At 52.3% G+C, this 24,747-nt stretch overlaps 1 protein-coding gene across 4 annotated transcripts in view; it reads left to right on the top strand.

The window, feature by feature from the left end:
• The window catches only part of HM13 (histocompatibility minor 13), a 37,405-nt gene extending 29,867 nt beyond the window's left edge, over positions 1–7,538 (top strand). Inside the window, exons 10-13 of one of the 4 annotated variants that reach the window (XR_004421829.1) lie at positions 24–126; positions 4,260–4,345; positions 6,053–6,255; positions 7,102–7,538. Coding sequence is in view for 3 of the 4 variants with exons in the window: in XM_033095158.1 (XP_032951049.1) it covers positions 24–126; positions 4,260–4,345; positions 6,053–6,199; positions 7,102–7,201 (436 nt within the window). In the remaining variant the exon portion in view is untranslated. The remainder of the gene's footprint in view (positions 1–23; positions 127–4,259; positions 4,346–6,052; positions 6,256–7,101) is intronic. The other 3 variants (XM_033095158.1, XM_033095159.1, XM_033095160.1) reach the window with 3 other exon arrangements.
• Positions 7,539–24,747: the final 17,209 nt, after the last annotated feature.

The following is a 24,747-nucleotide window of genomic DNA, read 5'->3' as shown; positions in this document are numbered from 1 at the left end:
TTTCTTCCCACCCTTTCCTGAAGCTTGAAGAAGAACACCCACACCTACTTCTACACCAGCTTTGCAGCCTACATCTTCGGCCTGGGCCTCACCATCTTCATCATGCACATCTTCAAGCATGCCCAGGTGAGCAGGGCCACACTCAGTGTATCAGGAGTGCTTTCACTGCAAGTGACGTCGGAGGACGCGCTTGTCATACACCGAGCTGGGCACTACCGAGCGGTGTCAGAGCAAACACATCTGATTCTCTCAGCCTTTCACTCATGGTTGCTGCAAGATGACTGCCTCTGCTTCAGGCAGCACACCCACATTAGTGGTGAGAAGGCGGGAAAAGGACCCCAGCCACCTGTTGCCTTCACGAGGAAGGCAAAACCTTCCCCAGAACCTTCTCAGCAGATTTTTGCCCATATCTCATGGGCCAGATCAGTGTCACGTGGCCCTAGCTGCAGGGCATCTAGGAAAGAGAAGAGTTGGCTTCTGAGCCTCAGTAGAGGGCGAGACTGAAGAACGGGACTGGAGTGGGTGTCGGGTGTTTCAACCAGTGCCCACCCCACCAGATGATAGGGTGTTGGGGGCCCCGCTCCCCAAGCAGGCTAGGCCCTGTATCCTGCCCACAAGATGGATACTGAGCTGCCACAGAGTGAACCCAGATGGGTGGGGGCTAGAAGCTGTTGTCAGTGTAGCCTGAAGAGGGGCAGTCTGGGGGGGCAAAGCCAGCAGACAGGATAACTCTCTACTGGAAATAACAGCGCTTCCCATGGGCCAGGCTCTGCTCAGTACTTCAGGAGGGTCGTGAACAGATGAGGAAACCGGAGCTCAGGTACCACGCCACAAGTATGTGTTAGAGCCGAGATTCAAACCTGGGTCCCGTGAAAACCAAGCCCAGGCGCTGAACCCCCGGCCCTGGGAAAGGCTGTGTGGAACGGAGGCTGAGGGAGTCCCAGTGGGAATCCAGACCCCACCACCTACTAGCACCTACTAGGGACTCTGAATAGGTTGCTGAAGTTACACTTGATTTTCTTCATTGAATAAAAAGAGAAAATGAGGATAAATAATAGTGTCACCCTGGGATTACTTGAGGATGAAATGAGTTAATATAAGTAAAGTGCTCAGAACAATGCCTGGCCCTAGCTGTCAAATTGTTGTTTCCCCTTCTCCCCCCACCCCATCCCCAGGCCGCCCACCACCCAGGGCACCTGCCACAGAGGAGCCACCTTCAAATTAATGTCAAGAGGTGTTTGTAAGCAGTTACTCTCTGTGCCAGGCACTGTGCTAAACCCTTTTGCTCATTAACTCATTTAGTCTTTATAATATTTAAATATCTATAGTATCTATGAAGTTGATACTAGTGTTATTTTACAAAAGTTTGGAGGTCCCCTAGTCCATGGGTGGAAAAACCAACCAGTGGGGAGCCACCTCTCATTCTCTTCTGCTCCAAATGGCCTCTGGGTCTGTGCAAACTTGAGAGTGATCTACACTTGGCAGGGAGGTCTCAGTGATTAGACCTGGGTTGGGGGACGCGTTTAGCCGCCTCTTGGAGGTCTCTTCTCCAACTCAGCCAGTGTTACAAGTCCAAGCCCAAAGCCATTCCCCCGGCAGCCACCAGGTGGCAGGCTTGCCTTCTGCCTCAGGTAGACTCAGCAGAGGCTCCCACTGGTAGCTCTCACACAGCTGGGCAGAGGCAGGAGACCTGGACCTCTCTTTGTGGGGGACACTGGCCCAGACAGAAAAGGAAACTTCCCTGGGTCACACAGCAAGCCAGGCTGGGTCCTGGCTGGAGTCCTGGGCTCCTGGCCCCAGGCTCGTGCTACGCTCCAACAACAGCCCAGCCATTCTCCCATCATCCATGTGGGTATCTCCCTGAAAATCTTGGGAAAGGGATCCAGGACACAAGGGGAACCTGATCTGTGAGGTCCCTCTCCCTCTCCAAGGCACAGACAGTCCCAATGCCAGCAGTTCCCTAGGTAGGGGTCTCCTCTACCGATGTGGTCTTCAACCTACTCAGCCTCTATCAAAAGCCACTCCAAGCCCGGGATCTAGAAAGGCCCTTAGAGATGACCAGGTGTCCTCATTGTACAGAGAAAGGAGGAAGCAATCTGCCGTGATCACACAGCAAAGCCAAGGCATATGGAAAGCCAGCAGTCCTGACCCTCAGCTCACTGCCCCAAGCTGTACATCCCAGCCTCTATTTAGCACTGACTTCCTTGGGAGAGGCTCCCGGTGCCTTGAGAGGAAAGAAAATAATATACTTATGTCTTCCTGATCATCACAAACTCACTGCCTCCCATCGGCTCTGAGTACTGCTCTGGCTGCCTTTCACAAGTTTTGGTGTGGACGTTTATCACTGTGGTTTCTATCGCTCCCAGACCAAAGCCTAGCTCATAGCAAAGACCTGATGCAGTGGGAGAAGCTCAGCTGCCCAGGTTCAAATCCAAGTTCATCCACTTACAGACACCCTGTGTGACCTTGGGCAAGTCATTGCCCTCTGCCTGAACCTCAGTAGCATCATTTGTAAAACTCAGATCTTAATATTTGCTATGCTAATTAGATTTCGAGGATAATGTGACATGAAGTGGTGTGGTTCACAGTACACCCATGGCGGGTACCGAAAAAATGATCTGAAGATAAGGATCGGGGCTATGGAGCCCTGTTCTCTGGCCCGGGGCTGGCTTTGCCCTAGGAATGATGTCTCCTCACCCAGTCATCTCCAAGACACCCTCTTAACTATGTGAGCACCCGTGAAGACACCATTTGTTTAGTACCTTGTTTCCCCGAAAATAAGACCTAGCCGGACTATCAGCTCTAATGCATCTTTTGGAGCAAAAATTAATATAAGACCTGGTCTTATTTTAATATAAGACCGGGTATAATATAATACCAGATATGATATAATATCATGTAATACTGGGTCTTATTTGAATAAAGACCCGGTCTTAGATAAGACAGGGTCTTAAATTAATTTTTGCTCCAAAAGACGCATTAGAGCTGATGGTCCAGCTAGGTCTTATTTTGGGGGAAACATGGTATTTGCCAGGCCCTGTTCTGAGTCTCAGAAATCCAGCTGTGAACAAGACAGCTATGGAGCTGCCCTGAGAGAGTTCCCAGCCTCGCGGGGGAGAGACTCCAGTCTGTAATGGCACACGGATGTCCTGTTCCAAATCGCCAAAGAGTGCTCTGAAGGGCTGCACGGGGCCCTGAGAGTGTGCAGCCAGAGGGCCTGCCTCCATGCAAGTGAAGGCTTCCCCATGGAAGTAACGGCTGAGCTGAGGTCTGGAGGAGGAGGCACCTCAGCAAAGGTGGGAAGAGCATCACTGACAGCAGCAACTCCACATGCAGTGGTCCTGAGGCTGGAGGTGACCATGAGGACTGAAATGAGGCCAGTGTGGCCAGAGGAAGGCAGGTTCAGGTGAATGGGGAGAAGGAAGCAGGGTCACATCTCACAGGGACTTCGGGCCCCTGGGAGCATTGGAGGCCATAGAGTGTTGAACTAGAGTGACGTCCAACTTTCGGATGCTGCAAGGAAAAGAATGGCTTTGAGTATACCCGAAGTTCAATCCCCAGTTTTCCATCTAGACCTCTGAGGCCTAGGCTGTCCCCTCTTCTTCGAAAGTATCAGCCTTTTGTACACAAAGAGAACAGTCTTAGGGGATGTGGACGTGGACCGAAACACCCCCCTGGGAGGCTTGAGCTCAGTGCACACAACAGGCGCTCCATGACCAAGGGTTGTTAGTATAATTGTCCTGTCCTCTAAACCAGCCATCTCAGCACAGGCTCTGGGCCCAGACCACTTGGGCATGAATCCCAGTGGAGCCAATGGCCAGCAGGGTAACCTCAGTACAGGCCACAGCACATGCTCCACACATGGCAGCTATGTCGTTGTCATCATCGTATTATAGCAACATCTCCTGGAGCATTTGTTAAAAATATAAACTTCTAGCCTCAGACCTAGGGAAGCAGAGTCTCTGGCAATAAGACCAACCAAGAAGGTTGCATGTTTGAACCTGATGTCCTAGGTGATTGGGACACTGCCAGCCAGGCTCCTGGGTCCCCTGAAAGCCCTGCATCCTTCAGTTTCTTTGGGTTTCTTGCCTTCCCTCCCAGGGAGCAGCAGCCCTGGGTTCAGGCCCAGGCACTAACTTGCTCTGTGAACCTGGGCGGTCGCTGTCCCTTTCCTGCCCAGGAAAGGGGTAGAACGATGGGTGTAGCCTTGAGCCAGTACCCTGCCCAGCCCTGCCTCACCACCCTGTGTCCTCTTACAGCCTGCCCTCCTCTACCTGGTCCCCGCCTGCATTGGCTTTCCCGTCCTGGTGGCACTGGCCAAAGGAGAAGTTACAGAGATGTTCAGGTAAGGGGCAAGGGACACATTTGCATGGCACAGGTGCACCTGCAGGCAGCTGCTAGAGCCTGCCAGGGCTGTCTGTACACGTCTCCAAGGAAACATTGTTCCCACCACCAGCCCCATCCTTCTCCCTCCCCACCGCACTGAAGCGCAGGGGGCCGGGGGGGGCAAGGCCTTGGGGCTCCCTAAGCAGCCCACAGCTAGAGGCCAGCTGGTCTTAAGAAGGGACTGGCTGGTGTAGGATTTCTCCGCCAGCTGCCCTACTGTCAGGAGTCCTGGGTTCCCGCCCAGCTGTGCCACCATGTGACTCCAGGCATGTCCCTCCTCTCCCCTGGCCTCCTTTTCACAGGGGAGTAATAGGGAGGACTCCAGTGTGGTGGTGGAAAGTGCCCCCCAGATTAGAAGTCAGGTGTCGGTCCCTGGTCAGCCCCCTCTGTGGCTGTAACCCACAGCAAGCTGGTTTTTCTGTGTCTCGGTCGCACACATACCCCTGCCCCATGGCCATATACACACTGGCCACACCCTGTGCTCAGCCCCACCTACACCCCAAGGCCTGCGTGACTCTGACAGGTGTCTGCTCCCCAGCACCACCAACCCCGCCTGCCAGGGACCCAGAAATAACTGCCAGCTGCGAATGAAACTGCCCACTCAGGGGCCTTCCACCCAGCTCCACCTGCCTGGCCTCCACGTTGTCCCTCGAGTGCCTGCCAGGCCCTCTGTGCACCTGGCTGCCTGCAGGGGAACCTGTGACTCACCCCTCCCCCGTACCTGCCCTGCCTAGAAGCACCGGGCTCCCAGCCTGCCTGTCCTTATCTCCTGGCCTGGCAAAGCCCTGTGGACCCTGAGACAAGGCTGGGGGTGAACCTGAGGACAGATCTGGGGTGCTTTGGGAGCAGGGGTGGGGTGTGATTCCTGAGCTCAGCTCCCACCCTTGGGGTAACCTCCCCAGTCCCAGTCCTGTTGTGTCCTCATGGGGTCAAGCTCTGAACACCCCTATCTGGAACAGAGGGTGCCCCTTTCACCCACTGCTGCTTGGTTTCCCTAAATGTTCGGCTGTATAGGCACTCTGCCCCGACCTTTCCTCCCCCACCCCTGAGGAGGTTCTTAGGTTGAGGGGGGAAAGCAGGTAGTCTCTCTCTTCTCTCTCCATCTCTCTCCCTAATTCTCCACCTTATCTTTTGTTTTACTTTTCCCTTTATTGGTTCTTCTTCCCCCCCTTTTTTTAATTCATTTATTTTCAAATAGGTAATACATTCACATGGTTCAAAATTCCATAGCTGTAAGTGGGGACGACACCCTCAGGCTCCAGCCCCCCCACAGAGGCCAGCTCCGTCAGTGTCTCTACATTCAGAGGCATCTTTGCACCAAAGAGCAAATAGATGGGGACATATCCTTGCACAGATGGTGGCATTCTCGGAGCGTTCTGCGTCTTGATTTTTCACACAACAGTGTATCTGAGAATTCATCCTGCAATAGATGTCTAGTGAATCCTATTCTTTTGCCCAGCTGCCCAGTATATCCTCCTTGTATAGGTGCATTTTTTTTTTTTTTAATTCTCCAATTGATACCGGCTTCTTTCCAGAGAGCCTGAAGGTACAAAGAGAGATCAAAGTAAGATAGTTCTGCTCCCTGCTCCTGGAAAGAGAGGTCTCTGTCCTCCCCTAGTCTTTTCCTCGCCATCTCTTTTTTTCTGTCTGTCTGTCTCTCACACAGCTACGAGTCCTCAGCGGAAATCCTGCCTCACACCCCGAGGCTCACCCACTTCCCCACAGTCTCGGGCTCCCCAGCCAGCCTGGCCGCCTCCATGCAGCAGAAGCTAGCTGGCCCTCGCCGCCGGCGCCCGCAGAATCCCAGCGCCATGTAATGCCCAGTGGGTGCCCACCTGCCCGCTTCCCCCCAGTACCCCGGGGCCCAAGGTAGGGCAGACACCCCAGTTCCAGTGTACGGGGCAGGGAACATTGCCAGGGGCAGGCAGCAAGAGGCAGCCCTTCCACAACCATCAGGCAGTCACTGCATGGGGCCAGGGAGCAGGGCAACCTAAACTTCTGCGTCCTCGTGTCCCCGGTGATGTGAGGCTCTTGTGAGGGTGGATGTCAGCAGCCCTTGTCATAAAGTAGTAGAGACTGTTACTACTCGTCCATACATAACCTTGGGCAAGTCACTTTCTTCCTTCAGAGCCTCTCTTTCTTCATCTGTAAGTGGGCACATTCCTGCCTCACGGGGCTGATCTGGTGAGGAAATGTGGGTATTGTTCTTGGCATGAACTCAATTGCTCAATAAGTGGAGCCCATAGTAAGAGCGAAGCCCGAGTGTCCGCCTTCAAAAGTGGCTCCGTGCCACTTGCCTGTAGAGCAACCCCCTCGCCTGCCCGCACCCCTGGGGCTGAGCTATCTGAGTCCTGCCATGTGCCCTGGGAGGCAGCCCTTCTCCCGTAGCCTCATCCTGGCTGCCTCTTTGTTTCCCCACTGTCTCCAGCGGAAAGTTCAACAAGCTTAAAGTTGGTCCACCCAAGCCCAATTTCTCTATTTCCCTCTGCCCTTGCTGCCTCCTGGCACCACCGGGCACAGGGAAAGCAGGGCCACCGATCTGAGGAGGACACAGTGCGGCCGGGCCGAGCACTGGAGGATGCTGGGTAGTGGATACGGGCTAACGTTCCTCGTGAGCCCAGGGGTTTTCCCAGGACGGTGGGATGGCAGGGCACAAAGATTCTGCTCTCCCCCTCCTCTAAATGTGTTGTTCTTAATTGTTTTGTTTTTGGTCAGTTATGAGGAGTCAAATCCTAAGGATCCAGTGGTCGTGACAGAATCCAAAGAGGGAACAGAGGCCTCGGCATCAAAGGGGCTGGAGAAGAAGGAGAAATGATGCACCTGGTGCCTGACCCTCGGAGGGCCGGACCAGGCAGGCGGGGACGGACCAGCACAGGCCTGCACAAGGCAGAGGGCACCGGAAGCCTGGCGGCTCCAGGGAGGGGCAGGACAGGGGCAGCGGGATCCCTCAAGTTGGGGGCTCTGTGACCTGCTTCCCCCTCCCCCTTCTGTGGCCTTCCTCTGCCCCTCCCCATCCCCTGCAGGCAAAGGAAGCCCCCAACTTCCCCCCACTCCCCCAGGTGCCAGATGGGAAAAGTGGGTCTGATTTTTAGATTTTTGTATTGTGGACTGACTTTGCCTCACATTAAAAACTCATCCCATTGCCCAGGCAAGCCGCTGTGCTCCTTGGAGGGGTTCTCTGCACCCAGCATCTTGCATTGTGTTCACTAGCTCTCACCCTTCCACCCAGAAACTTTCCTGTAAGCCCCTTTCCTGGGGATTGGACTGTCGCAACCTGGGAGGAGGCCCTGACCTCTGTCCTGGATGCCCACCCAGTGCCTGGCCCGTGTGCCTGCTCAGCACCCCAAGGATACCCTCTGGCCAGTAGAGGGGGCCCACGAGCCCTCCTCTCCCCCCATCCATCCAGTTTTACTCACCACCATCCTCACACTAGAGGGCAGCAAGGGTGTTGGACAGGTGCTGGATGTGTCCCCTATACACCCACCCCAACCAAGGGGGTGGAGGGGTTGGTACCAGAGGGCTGACCTCACTCAGCAAGAGACCAGTATCTGTAAAGCCAGAGAAATGGGCAGGGCCTGTGGGCCCCACCCAGGGAAGAGTTTAGGTTTTATTCCCAGGCTGGCAGGAGCCAGCTTCCCTGGTCCCAGTGCCCACATGGCTTCAGCTGGAGAGCACCTGGACTTTAGGGCACCCTGGAGATCAAGGTCCCATCACTCCCATTCCCAGGGTTCTTCCCAAAGTGACTACTGCAAGGCCAGAAGGATCCTGATGCTAGGAGCCACTTCCTTCCCCACAGCGAGGCTGGTCACAGCACAAGGGCCAGGGCCAATGGAGAGGACAGGGTGGGATGGGATTGGGCCCAGTGCTTCTGAGAGGCCATCCAGGCCTGAGAGCTGGAGATCCCAGGTCCAGGGTTTCTCCAAAGTTTGCAGAAGACAGCAGCCCGGGACTGCAGGAGAACCCGCGGTGGACCAGGTGAGGAGTGGTCCTCGTCTACCTGCCTAGTTTGGGGTCACTGGGTGGAGAAACAGATGGGAGGGGCTGGCCACTGGCCTGAGACTCAGTCTGCTACGGCACTCCCTTGCCCAAGCTTCAGGTTCAAGGGCTGAAAATAACGGTGGCTTCCAGGCAGTTTGGAGGTGCCCAAAGGACAAGTATGAGCAGCGAATCAGAAGTATTGTAATAACCTCACTAGGTACTGAGCGGCTACATGTACCAAGCACCGCAATACAGGATTTCACTTAATTCTTACAGTCTGGGCTCGGGTGATAGTATTAGCCCCATTGTGCGAATGAGAGAATTAAGGCAGCTTGCCCACAGACGAGGACTTGGCCTCAAGCAATCCAAACCAAATTCCGAAGTTCCTAAGCACTGCAACTCGTCTGACTCCTGGGCCTGAGTCACTGTGGCTGGTGTGCTGGGTACCCTTGAGCGAGCCATCCAACTTCTCTGGGCCTGGGATTCTACAGAAAGGAAAGCGAGAGTAGGAAATCTCAAAGGCTTCTCCTGGCCAGGGAGGTCCCTTTCAGGGGCTTCTCGGATCTCTTCTGACTCCAGCCGCCTCTGGAGGGGAGGCCGTGTGGTCCTGGAACAAGGCCCCTCTGAGGGCGGCAGATGGGGCAGGCAGCCCAGGCACACAGTGCGGTAGGCTCTGCGGCCCAAGGCCCACAAAGGCCTCATTGAGTCACCGCCGGCCCCCGGCAGAGGCTGAGGTGGCAGTGGCGCCGGGCGCCTGCCACCTAATGACCGTCCTGGCCCGGCCAGATGTTCCACAGACCTCAGCAGCGGCCATCCAGGGCCCGCCCGGCCAGCCGGCACCGCAGAGGCCACTCTAATTCCAATTAACCAGCTTCAGCTGAGCAAACAGCGGGCAGCGGTGGCCCAGCCCGGGCGGTAGGCCCGGCCCGCAGAGCCTCCGAGTCTAGACTCCAGATGTGAACCGCCACCGCCAGAGTCCCATGGAAAAATGGCACCAGGCCGGGCTCGCATTGGGCCTGCACGCCTGAGGCGGGGGTGGGTGGCTGGGTGGGCCTAGTGCCAGCCTCACCCTGGGGTGGGGGTGGATTCTTGGGAAACTGCTCCAAAACCCCCAAGTTCTGCCCCTGATTTGGTAGGTATCCCTCTTTGTGGCCTCAGTCTCCCTCGACTACAGTAGTTGGGAGAGGACCGCCGGGGGAAGACCAGCCCTGCTGAGAGCCCAAGTACACATACTACTTCATTTGTATTTACTGTGTGTCTAGCATTACGCTGTGTATTTCAAAAATATTTGTCATACTAACCCTGTAAGAAAGGTACCATTTTTACAGATAAAGGAAAGTGAAGCTGAGAGATATTAAGTACCCAGAGGGGATATGAACCCACGGTGCCTGGCTTCCAAGACCACGATGCTCACCAGAGGTGCTGTTTGACATAAGCCAGGATACTGGATTCTGGGTTCCCTTTTCTTGGGGGCCGCATTGAAGAAGAGAGTCAACATCTGACTGCCCAGGGCTGGTTGCCACGATGGGACTGGGACGGGCCTGCCCACTCTGTCCTGTTTCCTCAGCTGTGAAATGGTTAAGAATCTCCCTTCCAGGGATGGCTCCAACGTTGGGGATAAAGCCTTGGAGATGCCCTTTCAGACCTCAGCACCTGAGTTGGGCACAGCAGGGAACAGGTCAGGTGCCCACGCTGAAGCTGAGATGTGATGGGAAGAGACTTGACATGGCTCAACAAATGGATAATGTCAAGTTAATGATAACGTTAAGACCTAATACAGGAGAGACGCCTGTCTTCCACAGTTCTGTCTGGGGACCCTGAGCGACAAGGCTGGAGCCTGTGAGATCCAGAAGGTCAGAGTTCAGCTGTCCTCACACAAGCGGGTAAACAACCCACCCAAAAGGACAAAACTTGCCCGGGGTTTCACAAGCAGTGGGTACCAGAAGCGGCCGGGGCCTGAGGCTCCCTGCCCGCCCCGCTCTCCCAGCACTCGATTCCCTCCACGATTCCAGGCCGGGCCACGGGAGGCGGAGGCTTAGGAGGGCCAGGAGGCGGCTGCATCCTGCCCGGGTGCGTCAGGAAGGGCCGAGCGGGAAGGAAGGCACACCCCCTCCCCCGCCGCGGCCACACCTGGGCTCTGCAGGCGGGCAGGGGGGCAGGGCCCGCGCCTGGCTCCAGCGAGTCTGGGCCGCCTCCCCGCACCGCCCCGTGGGGGCCGCCAGATGGGCCGGCCGCCCGCCCAACGACGAAGGCAGGAAACGGCCGCCGGGGCTGCCTGGAACGCAGCCGCGGGCCGCGGGGGCGGGGCCCGGGCTGGGTCCGCCCACCGGAGGGGAGGGGCGACGCGGCAGCGTGCACGGACCAGCAAGGCCATGTGAGGCTTCCCATCTGGGCTCTGCCACCTACCAGCTGGGTTTCCTTGGGGAAGTCATTTCCCCTCTCTGTGCCCTACTTTTCCCACCAGTGAAACGGGGCTGCTTATCACTGTGTGACCTCAGGATGGTTTCTTTCCCTTCTGTTCCTTGGTTTTCTCATCTGGAAAATGGGACATCAGCGATGAGCCATCTCCAACACCCTGCCAAGTGCGCAAAAGACGAGGGCACTCAGTATCTGTTCAATGATTTGTTGAATGTCCAGGTCTGGGACAGTCCTGGGGACCTGGCACATAGTAGACACTTCATAAATGGACAGGCTCCCATTATCTTGGGTCTACTGCTTATCAATGTGTGGCTTTGGGCAAGTGGCTTCTCATCTCTGAGCCTCAACTTCCTCGTCTACCCGATGGGTGGCTGTGAAAACTGAGTGAAATATCCATGGAAAGCACATATAGTAGTTCCTCAACAGATGATATTTATGAAGAGTCTACAAGATGTGTAAAAAGAATAACTGAGGCTAAGGAAGATACAAAGGAACTGGGTGTCTTAGGAGAAAATTTTTGTTGTATTAAATTTTTGAGCCAGATGAACATATTTTTTAAAAAACAAATACAATTGAAAATAAAAGTAAATGTAGCCCCAGTTAAAGGAAATATTAACTTATCTCCATCTGGCAAAGGGGGCATCTAAAACTCTGCCCAGGGTCACAAAGAGCTAGGAAATGGCAAAGATAAGATCTGAATGCAATTGCTGGACTCCATAAAGAGTGAGGGGAGGAAGCTCACCTCTTTCATTTCCTCTTCATCGTTGCTTCCAGGAGGGAGTCCCTGTCTGAGGAGAGAGAAAAGGCCAGCAGAGTGAAGAAGAGTGAGAGATGAGTAAAGATGAGCAGATCCCACAAGGCCAGGCAAGGATCTTAAGCTTGATCCTGGAGGCAGTGGTGATCCAAGGAAGGATTCTGAGCAGGGAACTGACACAGCCCTTTTTAAGCATTAGAAATGGAGGAGGTCGGGAAGCCAGTGATGGGGCTCCAGGCCATTGAAGGTGATGCTCTGAGTGATAAAAGGGCAAGGAGTATGGGGTAGGTAGACGGACAAGAGAGATTGAGGACTCAAAGCTGGCCAGAGATGGGGCAGCCAGAGCCATCCAGATGTCCCTCGGTAGCATGGCAGGGCCACAAAGCCAGGTGCCCCAACTTCGCTTACCAGTTTCCTCTTCCTTGTTCGATCCGTACCATTGCCAGCCTTAAACATGTCTTAAGACCCCTCAGGGTCCCTGGGTCTGGTTGGGTGCCAGGAAGAAACCTAAATTTAGCAGCTTTGAGCTGAAGGGAACCCGGCGGAGGAGAGTGCTGGGGGTAGAGAACTAAGAACAGCATTCCTATTACCCCAGGGTGTGCTCGGAACCAAGGGCCTGTGATCCTGTTTGCACACACTTGTGCCTCGTGCCCCCACGTGTATGCAGTGTGCCTCGTGCAACATTTATACTTTGGGTGTGCACAAGGCACACATATGTGCACACGCAAACCTGTATACATGTGAACCTGCACATGGGCCAGCCTAGGGGACTTGCGCACACCCATCCCTGCAGGCACACAGGAGGTGTCCAGTCTGTACTAGACAGTGTAAACAGAAACCTTCATGGTAAAGTAATAAACAGCAGCTACTATTGAGCATTTGCTATGTGCCAAGCATAGTCCAAGTGTTTACATGCATTAAATCCTTAACACTCACATCACTCCCCATGTGGATCTCCATTATCCAGATGAAGGGATAAAGACACAGAGAAGGGACATGTCCACAGAGCAATCAAGAGCCTTCCCAAGCTCTGGACTCACATGAGGTCACCACCCCGTCGTCATTTTTCATGTCATTAAATATTCACTTATAAAAACTTTTTATTATCCAGGAGCTGCACATACTGCCTTGTAGAAAATTAGAATGTGTAAAAAAAAAAAAAAAAAGGGAAAATAAAACAGCATGTTACTGCCACCCAGTAACAACCCTTAACAACATAGATTTCAGATTTTTTTGCTATGCCTATTATGTAAATCACATCTACGGTGCATACTATTTTGATGTCGTCAATTTTACTTCCACAGTCAATAACTTTCCACGTCCCATTTTGATCAGTTGTCGTCTAATCTAATACCCAGACAGCATCCAAACTCTTTGTCATTTTAAAGTAGACCAGGTGAGGCAAACACGCCATCTGCATGTGAAGGCAGACCCCTGCGTGGTGGCAGGTGAGGCCCGCCTGCGTCAGCGATGGGCCTTTCCTTCCTCCCCTCTTCTCCCAGCCTCCTCAAAGCTGTGAATGGCCCCGTTCTGTGCCTGCCAGGGAGCAGCTCCTGGGGGAAGAAGGGAGGGGGCCCAGATAAGACTGAGCCCCCTGGTACTATATTCAAGGACTCCACTTGCCTGACCCCAGCAGGCAGGAGCATCCCCCCACACCTCGCTTCTGCAAGCTGGGTGCCCACCTGCTCTTGGGCTACTCTAGGGTCCATCTGGGGCCCTGAAGTGGGGAGGGGCACAGAAGGCACACAGACAATACATGTCGCAGATGGTGGAAGGGAGTAGAGAAAACCCAAGGGGCCAAGGTTGGAAAGCCAGCTGCCAAGGTGCGGAGCTGGGTGAAGCCCCTTTCTCCTTGACCTGGGTCCTTTCTGCTTGAGAAGGTCTTTGCAATTATGAGTTTGTGTGTGTGTGAGTGTGTCCTTGTAAGTCTCCGGGTTAGGTTTGTACAAGTGTGTGGGTAAGTGTAAGGTGCTGAACTCTTAACGTGGGACAGTGTTGTAGATGTGAACACGTGCTTGCGCTTCTAGATCTATCTTGTTACGAGTGTGTGTTTGTGAGAACATTTGTGTAAGCAAGTGCCTGCGCTGGTGTGCGAGAGCTCTTGTGTGGCTATGGAAGTGCTTGGGTTTGTAAAGGGTTTTTGAAAAGGTTTTGCTTGTGTGAGTTGGTGAAAGTATGCTGTTTGACCTTTCTGCCCATGCATGTGTGAGAGTCTGTGTACCCAGGTCTTGTTCTGTGTGGTCCATGCTTCCCTCTGCCTGGGTCACGCCCCAGTCTCAGTGTCTCCACAGGCCTCCCCGTGGCTTCCGTTCATATGGCCTCATGGAGAACCCCCGGAAACAACAGACTCTGGAGTTAGAGAAACAGGGTTTGAAGTTCTGACTCTACCAATCTCTTGCTGTGTGGCCTTAGCCAACTAACTCAAAGCCTCAGTTTTCTGTTCTGTAAAATGGGGGTACCTCGTTGCTGATTATTGCTGTTATTTGAATTACTCTCATTCTCTCTCTGCCGCCTGCCTCCTTTGCAAACACTGGCCAGTCCTTTCTGCTCCAGCCAAATTGACACCTTTGTGTTTTAAGCTTCAAACCTGCTTCTCCCAACTTGCTCAGCAACTATTTGCTAATCACCCTGGATTTACCTGGGACATATTTTACATGAATGAAAAAGCCATTCAGTAAATAGTGCTGGGAAATGCCCCACAGAGATGCTGATTTGTTTGCATCCTGGGGAAAGCTCAGACTTTAATTGTTCAGGCCCAAATGTTCAGAGCAATTGGTGGGAAAGTTGCAACTGAGAGGCGAAAAAAGGTTTTTTCTTTCTTTACAAAATCTTTGTTTTCAATCTATGTCTCTTTTAAACCCCACAGGATGGAGATGGACTAAAATAAGGAATTAAACAAGAGGGAAATCCCATTATCTGTTTTTTTAAATGGGTCCCTCAGGATTCCGGGGGCGGGGGGGACCCCCTTCCCAGCCGCTGTGTGGTCCAGGCCTGAGAACGCCAATCTCCCCCCCTCCAACCCCTGCAACCCACGCCCACCCACCACCCAGCCCCGGCGGCAGTTTCCCAGGATTCACATGGTAATGAAGGCATCCATCTTCTCCCAGACACACACTGGGCCTTCCGACCCTCCCAGGCCAATGCACAATGGCCCCCAGTGCCTCGGCCCCACCACCTGTTGGATTTTCCCAGGGAAGGGAGGGAGGGTGGAGAAGAAGAGCCCCTTCCTCCCAGCCTCCAACCTCCTTGCCCCTGGGTCCTGGGAGTCAGTGAGAAATGAAAAACACACACACACACACACACACACACACACACACACACGTCCTCACCTCCTCGACCATCCTCAGCAGTCTGCACCCTCAGTTTCCTCATCTGCAAAATGGGGGTGATGGTAGCTGAGTCACAGGGTGTCTGAGAGGATTCCAATGGGAATGGTGGAAAGTGACAGGCTGGAGGAAACATGAACTGCAGACACGTGGAGGGTGGGATCGATGACAAACTGTCCGTAATCACCACTGTTTTACGCTGGACCAGGCAGGGTGGGGCACGTTGCTTCACTGTCATAGCGCATCCCCACCACACCCTGTGGGTGGCACTGCTCGGTTCCATTAGCAGAAGATGCTGAGGCCCAGAGGAAGATGGACTGACTATGTACCCAAAGGACTGCAGTCTCCAAGCCGCGGAGCAGTGATTTGAATCCAATGTCGCCTTACTCCAGAGCCTGAGATCTTAACCACTATATTAGATCACTGTTGTCATTATTATCATCACAATTATCAATTTAGATAATGATCCTGGAAAAGACTCCTCCCCCCGAAAGTCCCTACGGAAGATAGGAAGGGAAGGAGACCTAAATGTCACTCAATTCTGTCTCCCCAGGACTTGGCCAGAGCCTGGCACACAGTAGGTGCTTAATAACTGAGGACTGAATGAGTGAGATAACTAAGAAATGAAACACACACCTTCATTTTTCTGGTCATGGAGTCTGTTTCCGCATTGCTTACATTCTGTGGAGCACCTACTATAGGCCAGGCCCTGTGCCCTGGCTGATTTCCAGCTTTTCCCACATGCTTGCTCTTTGAGTGATGCTGGAATCGTTATTCCTATGTGGTATATCCTCAAGGACCCAAAATGTTCATGAATAAATGATTCTCCAAATAAATACATAATTCCACCTTGTGATAAGTCACACAGAGACTGGGGAGGGGGCGAGGGCAGGGCATTCACAGCAGGCCTCTGGGAGGAGGGATTTTACCAAATTACAGCAAGTAACAGAAAATCAAATCACTGCCTCTTTAAATGGAATCGTGGGAATCACTGGATCCCCCGTGCAGATGCTGCCTTTCCTGCACTGTGCCCAAATCCAGCCACTCCTTAAATATTCAAACAGGTTTTTCTCTATGCATTAATGGATGTAGGGATAAGATTAAGGATTATTTTAATTTTGTTTTGAACTAACCTGTATTTCCAAAGGCTCTATGATGAATATATGCTGTCATTTTATACAATTTTAACATAAGGAATATGTTATTATGAAAAAGCAAATCATACAGAAGTACAACAAAAAGGGGAGGGTCCACCTCCAATCTGAGTCCCCTATCTGATCCCACACCCCAACCCCAGAGGTAACCTCTACTATTGCTTGTTGGGGTCTCTGGGCATTTAACAAGTATATTCTAGAAGAAACTTAAAAACATTATGCTACATGAAAGAAGCCAGTCACAAAAGAGCACATATTGTATGATTCCATTTACATGGAATGTTCAGAATAGGGAAATTCACAGAGACAGAATGTAGGTAGATTTAGTGGCTGCCTGGGGTGAGAGCTAAGGGGAAATGGGGAGTAACGGCTAATAGGTATGGGATTTCTTTTTTGGGTGATGAAATGTTCCAAAATGAATTGTAGTGATGATTGCACAACTCAATGAATATACTAAAGACCATTGACTGGGTGAATGGTATGATATTTAAATGGGTATAATGTATGATATGTGAATTATATTTCAATATAATAAGACATATATATCTCAGTATAACAATAATCTCAAAACTGTTAAAGAAAACAGTAAATTCTAGAAATGTTCTTATCTCTGGGCCCTCAGCCCACTGACAGGGAGCCCACTACCTCCAAGCCCCCATCCCATTTCCAGGTGAGCAATTCTCAGGCTCAGTCATGGCTCCAGAAGACTTTCTCCAACTCCTTAAACCACGTGATCTCAGAGTAGCAGGAACCCCTAGGGGCATAGCCCTCTCCCTTAATCTTTCCTGGATCCAGACCTCTCCCCTTTTCATTTCAATTTAATTTCATTCTTGAATAGGGAAAATACGCTCAAGAAACAAAATTTAAATGTACAAACATCTCCCTTTTCCCCCTCAGAGGCAGCCACAGCGATCAAAGTCCTAGTGAGATACAAGGAAGTACGTATATGATATTTGTCCTTTGCTTTTTCTTCTGTTTTAAACACAAGTGATGATATAGTCTGTGCACCCCACTCTGCAACTTGTTTTGTTTTGTTTTCACTTAACAATGTACCTTGGAGACCTTAGCATATCAGGATAATAGGGAGCTTCTTCGTTCTCTCTTATGGCTGCAAAGGGAGCCTGGCGCTCCTCCTGCCTCATCGAAGGCCAATTGGCCAACCTGCCTGCTGCTCAGTCTCACCTCGTCCTCCAACACCGGACACCGAGGTTCCCCTGCTCACCCCTCTATCTCTGGCCCCCAGACCTTTAACTGTGCTGGCCCTTCTGCCTGGAAATGCCCTTTTCTCTCCTTGCTAGCCTAATGTTATATGGAGAAAAGAGCCTTCATTCAACCAATCCCCAAGTGATGGACATACGGGCTTTTTCCAACTGGCTGTTCTTCCCGGATAGACATCATTTCACACATTTGAGTGTATCCTTAGTATACATTCCTAGAAGTGGAAGTTCCTTCTCATGGTTTCCCCGGCCACATGGTTTATTTATTTAATCATGCTCCTTTTGATGGACATTTAAGTTGTTTCTAATTGGTTGCTCTTATGAACAAAGCTGCTATGAACACTTTATATATTCTTCCCAGACCCCCTTTGCCATGTATTAAAAGCTGTGGATCCTTTTCCTCCCCCAAAATGCATCAAATTCACCCAACTCTGAAACCCACCCAGGAGTCTCCAAGTTAAACTCTAAAGGAACTGTTGTCATTATACAAATGGAGAAACACAAGGTGCGAGATGGGCAGGGCCATGTCTCACGTACATTGGAGAGAATAACCTTGCAGGTTATTGAGATTCAGTGCAATAAGTTAGGTCACTATTCTCCTCTGCTTAAAACCTTCCATGGCTCCCGTCTCACCCAGATTAAAAGCCAAAGTCTCCACTGTGCCCTGTGTGATCCAGCTATGCCCTCCCTCCCACCCCGTATCTCCCTCACCTCACTTCCTAGCACCTTGTCCCTTGCTTACTCTGCTAAAGTCACACTCGCCTCTTGAACACAGTAGACACACTTCTGCTTCAGGACCGTTGCACTGGTTGTGACTGCGGCCTGGACTATTCCCCCCAATAGCTGAAAGTAATGAGAACAAGTACTTTACTGAAATATCACCTTTTCAGAGAGACCTTTGCTGACCTGCCTCCAACTCCATTTAAGATTGCAACCTACCCCCACCCCAGCCCTCCTTATCCTCTCCTTTCCTGACTATTTTTTCTCCCTAATATTTATCACCAGAAGAGATAATGTGTTGCGTTTACCGTGTTCATTATGTGCCCCCATCCCAAATATGAACACCACAGGACAGAGACTTCTATCTGTTCTGTCCACTATGATTTCCCAGGGATGGCCCATAGTAGGTGCTCCACAAATACCTGTTGACTGAATAGAGAAGTTTGTAAAGCTCTTAGCACACAGGAAACCCACAAGCTTTGAGAATCCTGGACTCCAACGCTAGCCCTGCCACATACTTGCTGTGACCTTCCCCAAGTCACTCATCATTTGAGACCTCCATGTTCAATGCCCCTCAATTGGAGGTGATGCTCAGAGCACCTTCTGCACAGGGTGGCTGTGAAAGTGAAGTGAGATTTAAAGCCCTGCTAAGTGCCTGTTAAGTATCAGCCAGCTTCGCTGCTGCTGTGGTGGTGGTGGTGGTGCAGACGGGTTTGTGCGCTAACACCTCCACGTGCAGGACAGGGCACTAATATAGGAGGACGGTGAGGAGGTCACATGGGGGAGGGGCGTTCAGACCAGATTCCTGAGATGTCTTTCTGGTACTTCACAGCAAGAGGGTAGAACGGTTGGGTTGGGGTAGCAGGGCACAAGAGGTAAAATTCTTCCGCCAGAGACGCCCTTAGAAGTCCCCGGCTCCCCGCTTCCCCGTTGCCCCTGGCGGTGGGCACACCCGCCGCACCTTGTTCGTGGCCCGCCCCTAACAGCCGCTGGGATAGGGCGGTGGAGAAGCAAGCTGATTTTTCCCAGGCTCCCCCCATCCTGCGAACATCTGGCCGCGAACATCTGCCTGTAGCCTTTGTCGCTCGGCCACAGGCCGGCCTCGCACCCATCTGCCGCCGCCCGCGGCCCCCGCCCCATCTGTGCGCCGCTCCCCGAGGGCGGTTCCGGGCGCCCCCTCCCCCGCCCGCCCGGCTAGGTTCCCACGGGTCGAGCGCGGGAAGCTGGGGCCGCCCATCTGCCTGGTGCGGCCGGTCCGGCCGCTAGGCGTCTCCAAGGGGCGGGGCACCTTGCCCAGGAATGCCTTTCAGATGGGTGCGCGCCCAGAACAAAGCCCGGGGTGCGGGGTGCGGGGCTTCTCCCCACCGGGCTCGGCGCATAGTCACGGCCCAGGCTGCCCGGGCAAAGGGAGGCTGGAGTTCCTCCTACCTCTTCCCGAAGGATGATTGGCCAACCAGCCTGCTGTCCAGTCTCACCCCGTCTTCCAACACCGGACACCGGGGTTCCCCTGTTCACCCCTCCATCTCTGGCCGCCAGACCTTTAACTGTGCTGGCCCTTCTGCCTGGAAATGCCCCTTTCTCTCCTTGCTAGCCTAACTTTTTATCCTGTGACATGTAAAAATTATCGAGAAATACAGTGTTTTGTGTTCCTAATACCCTATTCCCACCACCCAGAGCTAACAACCTTGGGTGGTTGGCTGTAATTGCTCCCCTCCCATCTTCTCTAAAGTGTACAACTTTACAGATAATGCTAGCCTTCTGGTCACCAGTGCCCCCTGCCCTTTGTTGCACGTCTACTTGCCACCTCCTGCAGCCCGCAACTAGCATCATGACTTGGGCATGTTTTCTTCCAGGCCATGTGTTTTTACACATTTACTGTACACATAAATGTATTAACATCTTTTGTGTGTTTTTAAATGTACGCTTAAAATGAAAAAAAGCGGTTCTGCATTTTTCCTAAGCAACATCATATTTTTGCATGTATCCAGCAGAATAGACAGGTCTAGTTCATTCCTATTACCTGATGTATACTATTCCACTGTCATTTTATTTCCCTGTTCTGTTGTTGGACAAGTAGATGGTTTTCCGTTTGTTGCTGCTACAGACACAGCTGCGGTTTCTCGCCAGTGTCTTCCACATCTTGTGTGCAGGACTTTCAGGGAATATCCATGAGAGTGAATTGCTGGGTCATAGGGTGTTTCGATGGTCACTTTTACTCAGTATTGCCACATTGCACTCCCAAGTGATCATACCAGTTTGCACACTCACCAGCAGCGGACGAGGGTTGTTTTCCCACATCCCAAACACATTTTACATTATCGGACTGAAGTTTATACAGTTTGATGTGGCAATTGTGTCCTGTATACATTCCAGTTGTCAATGCTGGCTCGGAAGCATCGGCCTTGCGCCTCCTCACCATGTTCCATCTCAGCTGGGACATTGCCTCCTCCTACAAGGAGGCCTTCCTGACCTGCCTTAGCTGACTGGGGTCTCTCCCAGACCACTCCCCCCACAGCCCCATGTGCTTCCCCATCACAGCACTGGGAATTTGGGTGGTGACTGCCTCCTGCACCAGACTGAGCTCCCCAAGGCAAGGACCATGACTGCAGGGCCACTGAGCAGGCTGTGGAGAGCACGAAGGCGCTACAGAGCGTGCTCCTAGAAGGCACATTTCATCCACTCAAAATAAGGGGCTCCTCTTTCTAATCCCTACAAAGTGCCCGCCCTCTTCGGATGGCAGCAGTCCACATAACAAGGCAGCTGGGTCCCCAGGAACCAACCACCTGACCCATGGGGTTTATTTCCATTTGGTTATTCCCAACTGCCCATGGCTCCCTGGACGCCCGAACCTACCTCTTGTTCTGTCACTGCTGTGCCTTGTACAAAGTAGGTGTGCACTAATTATTCGTGGAATGGTTGGCATTCAATGATTCTGAAGCTCTGTAATTCAGTGGTGCAGCATATACCCGATTGTTTAACAGGGGTCACCTCCCGGAGAGGTGGAATAACCACAGTAAGAAGAATAATGATTAGTGTCCACTGAACACTGACTTTGCTGATCACTCCTTCGCGCTTTATGTGACTCAACTCATTTAATCCCCATACCATCCCCACTTTCACATGGGGAAACTGAGACACGAGGAAATGAAATGACTGACACTCACACAGCTCATAAGCAGTGGACTGGATGTGAATCCAGGGCTCTTTGGTTCTCTGAGAGACCTCACTCTCCTGTCTTCTAGGAAAGAGATCCCTTTCTTCATTTTTTCTCAGATGTCAACTTCCTTTTAACCAGAACAGCTCTGTTTTTGCTTCAGCAAAAAATAATAAGACTTTTTAAAATACTTAAAAGATTGTCATGAGTCATAGCAGGTAGTAGTTGGAGTAACAGCCACACCTGTGACCTGAGGCAAGGGTGCAGCTGGAGGTGCCACCCCCTGGTGACAGAGTACTTGGGGTTGGTATGAGCAGAGAGGGTGGGGACTGCTCCAGGCTCTTCAAGGTGGGCAGGGAGCTGGGCAGACCTTGTGTGATGCACCCTCAGCTGGTTCTGGGTTCCGGGCCCCAGGGCAGGACGGGGAGCCAGGTGCATGGGAGGCAGGTGAGTCAAGAGAGGGCCAGGCTGAGCACTGGTGTGGGGGGTGGGAGGGCTCAGAGGCCTCCTATCCATCCCCCAATAGGCACATGGAGAAACCACTGAAACCCCCACCAGAGGCCTCTTACCTAGTCTGCCGTGTTCCACATCAGTGGTCCTGCATGGGCCTTGCAGCATGGGCGGTGGTCTCTGCTGTACTCTGCAGAGGGCCCTGACTTGCGGTGCACCCGGCTGGTCATGTCAGTCTGTGGGGCTGCCCGAGTCAGACCAGCTCCCATCCCTCCGCCCTGGGCAGGGCCCAGGACTGCATTCCTGGGCATGAGTTCCTGGGGGCTGGGTGAATATAGGTGAGTGGTTTGTGTCCTTGGGGCTTATGCAGGATTCTAAATTGTGTGTGTGAGTTGATGGGGGGAGGTGTGGTGTGGCGTCTACATTTAAAAAGAATTTGGGGGTGGTAGGAGGCGGTATGGGGTCCTTGAGCTGGTGAAGGTGAGTGTTGGTTGGGAAGTGCATGGTGGGGAGGAGTTGCATAGAGGAAGTTGTTTTGTCAATTTTGCGTTTGGTTGTTTTCTTTAAGGAGGTGAGCCTGCATGTCCACATTTTGGTGTGAGCAGTATTGATATGGGTTTAAGTGTATGTAATGTTTGGCGAATGTGTGTTGCACTGTAGGGTGTGTGTATCTGTGTTGTGTTTATTGAAGGTATTATTGTGGAGTGGTGCTTTAGCGTGGTTCTGTTAGATGAGACAATTAGGTGTTTTGATGTGTTGCCTCCTTAGTCTCCGTATTTTTGTTGTGCAGATTGGGGTTGTGGTAGTGTGCCTTGAGGTTGGTGTGTTGGTTGTATGTAATGATGCTGTGCGTTTGGGCGCGCTGCTCTGTTAATTGTGCATATTAAGATGTTGCTGTCAGTTGCATCAGTTGTGTCAGTTTACATACATGTGCTGTGTTGGTTGTGTAGGTGTATGCATCTGTGTCACTCTGTGGGTGAGTGTAGCCCTTGCAGGTTTGGCCGGTGTTGAGCGACCTAAGAAAGGAGCTCCCTGAGCCCTGACTCTGCCCTTCCCTTTGGCCCCTGAGACCCCAGGGCAGCAGTTGTCCTTTGTCAGGCCACAGGAAGGCCCCACCCCCACCATCTGCAGGGAACCCAGGGAGGGGCCCAGACTGGCGGACTCCAGCCTCCCTGTCCATTGTTCTGGGGCTTCTTTGGAAAACAGGATGGAAGGCAAAAGGTGGACCCAAGCCTGGCCCCTTACACTCCCTGAAATGACCCAGGAGAAAACCCTTAAGAAGGACTGGTGAGGGTCCCCATTTTGCAGATGGGGAAACTGTAGTCCAGAGTAGGAAAGGGACTTGGCAGAGGCTTCATAGCCTGTTAAAGACACAGATCTTGAGACCTCTATATACAGTCTTCTGCTGGGTTTAGGGCATGGAAAATGAGGCCCTTGGAAAGATACAAAACTGTCTATTCTGGTCCCATTTCTGTATGCTTACTTTATGCCAAGCACTGAAATGTCATAACTCTGTGGGTTAAGGTCAAATTTTGCACATGAGGAAACTGAGGACCATAAGTTAACAATTCATTAATTCAATAGATATTAGTGTATACATTACAGTGGTACTCGGTTTTCGAATGTCTCCGTTGACGAACATTTTGGTTTACGAATGCTGTAAACCCGGAAGTAAGTGCTTCGGTTTTCGAACACACCTCGGAAGTCGAACATGTCATGCAGCTTCCGCTGAGTGCAAGATCCCGAGGCCTACCTGTCGGCTGTTTTCCAGTGTTTCAGAACTTGATCGGTCTTCCAGAACGGATTACGTTTGAAAACCGAGGTATCACTATACTTGATTCTAAGTCCTATGCTGTGTCATCCTGAGCAAGTCACTTATCCTCTCTGGGCCAGGCCCTGTGCTCAGCTCTAGGGACACAGCAATGACCAAAGGAGCCATGGTTCCTGCCCTCCTAGAGCTTGCAGCCTGGGGAAGGGATGGGAGTGGAGGAGGATGGACAATCCCCAGGAAAACAAAGATCATTTCAGATGGTAATAAATTCTATGAATAATTAAGACCAGGGTAATGTGAAAGAAAGTGAACAGCCCATTGGAGGTTCTAAAAAGGTCTCTGAGGAGAAGGCATTTGACCTGAGACTTGAAAAATGAGAAATCTTGTAAAGATCTGAATAGGTGTTCTGGGCTGAGAGAACAGCCAAGGCAAAGGCCCTGAGGCACGACTGTGCTAGTATAGGGAAGGAGACAGCGTGGCTGGTAAGAGAAAGGCAGGGGCAGAAGATGCCACTGGTGGTGGTAGGCAGGGGCTGCAGGCTGAGGAAGGGTTTGGATTTTATTCTCAGTGTGTTGGGCAGAGAGGCAGTGTTGGCTGAGCGCACAGTTCTGGGGTTGAGTGTGGAGGGGGGGTACTTGTGGTCTCCTGTTACAAGGGGGGGTGGGGTGCGGGGGGACAGCCAGAGCCAAAGGTCTCTCCCCCGCAGCTCCGGCAGTCCCAGCCCAGAGGCGCCGGCCTGGCGGCTGGAAGACCGCTCTGTGGGCACATCTGGGGAGCAGCTGCCGGGCCAGGGCCAGAGCAGGTCACGTGGCACAGGGCAGGCCCGCCCTGGAGCCTGCAAGGCCAAGACTCCCAGGAGGGGCAGTGGGAACATGCTGGACATGAACATGCGTCAACAAGGACGTACTCCGTAGTGCAGACATGCATGCACACAGGTCTTTCAGCCCCATACGGCCACTGCCTTAGGAGCCAGACTGCATAGGTTCAATGCCACATCCCAGCTATGTGATCTGAAGCAAGCCACTGAACTTCTCTGGACCTCAGTAGTCTCAGCTGTAAAGAGAACATAATATTACTACCTGTCTTGGGTTAATAGTTGGAATGATGACTTACGCCGAGTGAGCACTTAGAAACTGGGAGCCTTTGCCTTGAGCTCCAGAGGCCAGAGGAGGGATCTTGCAGGTAGAAATGAGATGTGGTGACAAAGACATAATGAAAAGACATTTCCATTCATCACCAGGGGCTCCGGTCACCTCTTGGCATAGTTTATTTCACTCACAATCACTCTACAAAGAGGAATAAGCATTAGCTCTAGTTTACAGATGAGGAAACTGAGGTACAGCTTGTCAGTTGTAGAGCCAAGACTTGAAGGTGTCAAGGGCTGGTCCCTTTTCCTCTCTGGGCCCCAGGGTTCCCATC

The sequence above is a fragment of the Rhinolophus ferrumequinum genome, chromosome 23 (genome assembly GCF_004115265.2).
Source record: "Rhinolophus ferrumequinum isolate MPI-CBG mRhiFer1 chromosome 23, mRhiFer1_v1.p, whole genome shotgun sequence".
Lineage (NCBI taxonomy): Eukaryota > Metazoa > Chordata > Mammalia > Chiroptera > Rhinolophidae > Rhinolophus > Rhinolophus ferrumequinum.
This window is presented reverse-complemented; position numbering and strand designations above follow the sequence as displayed.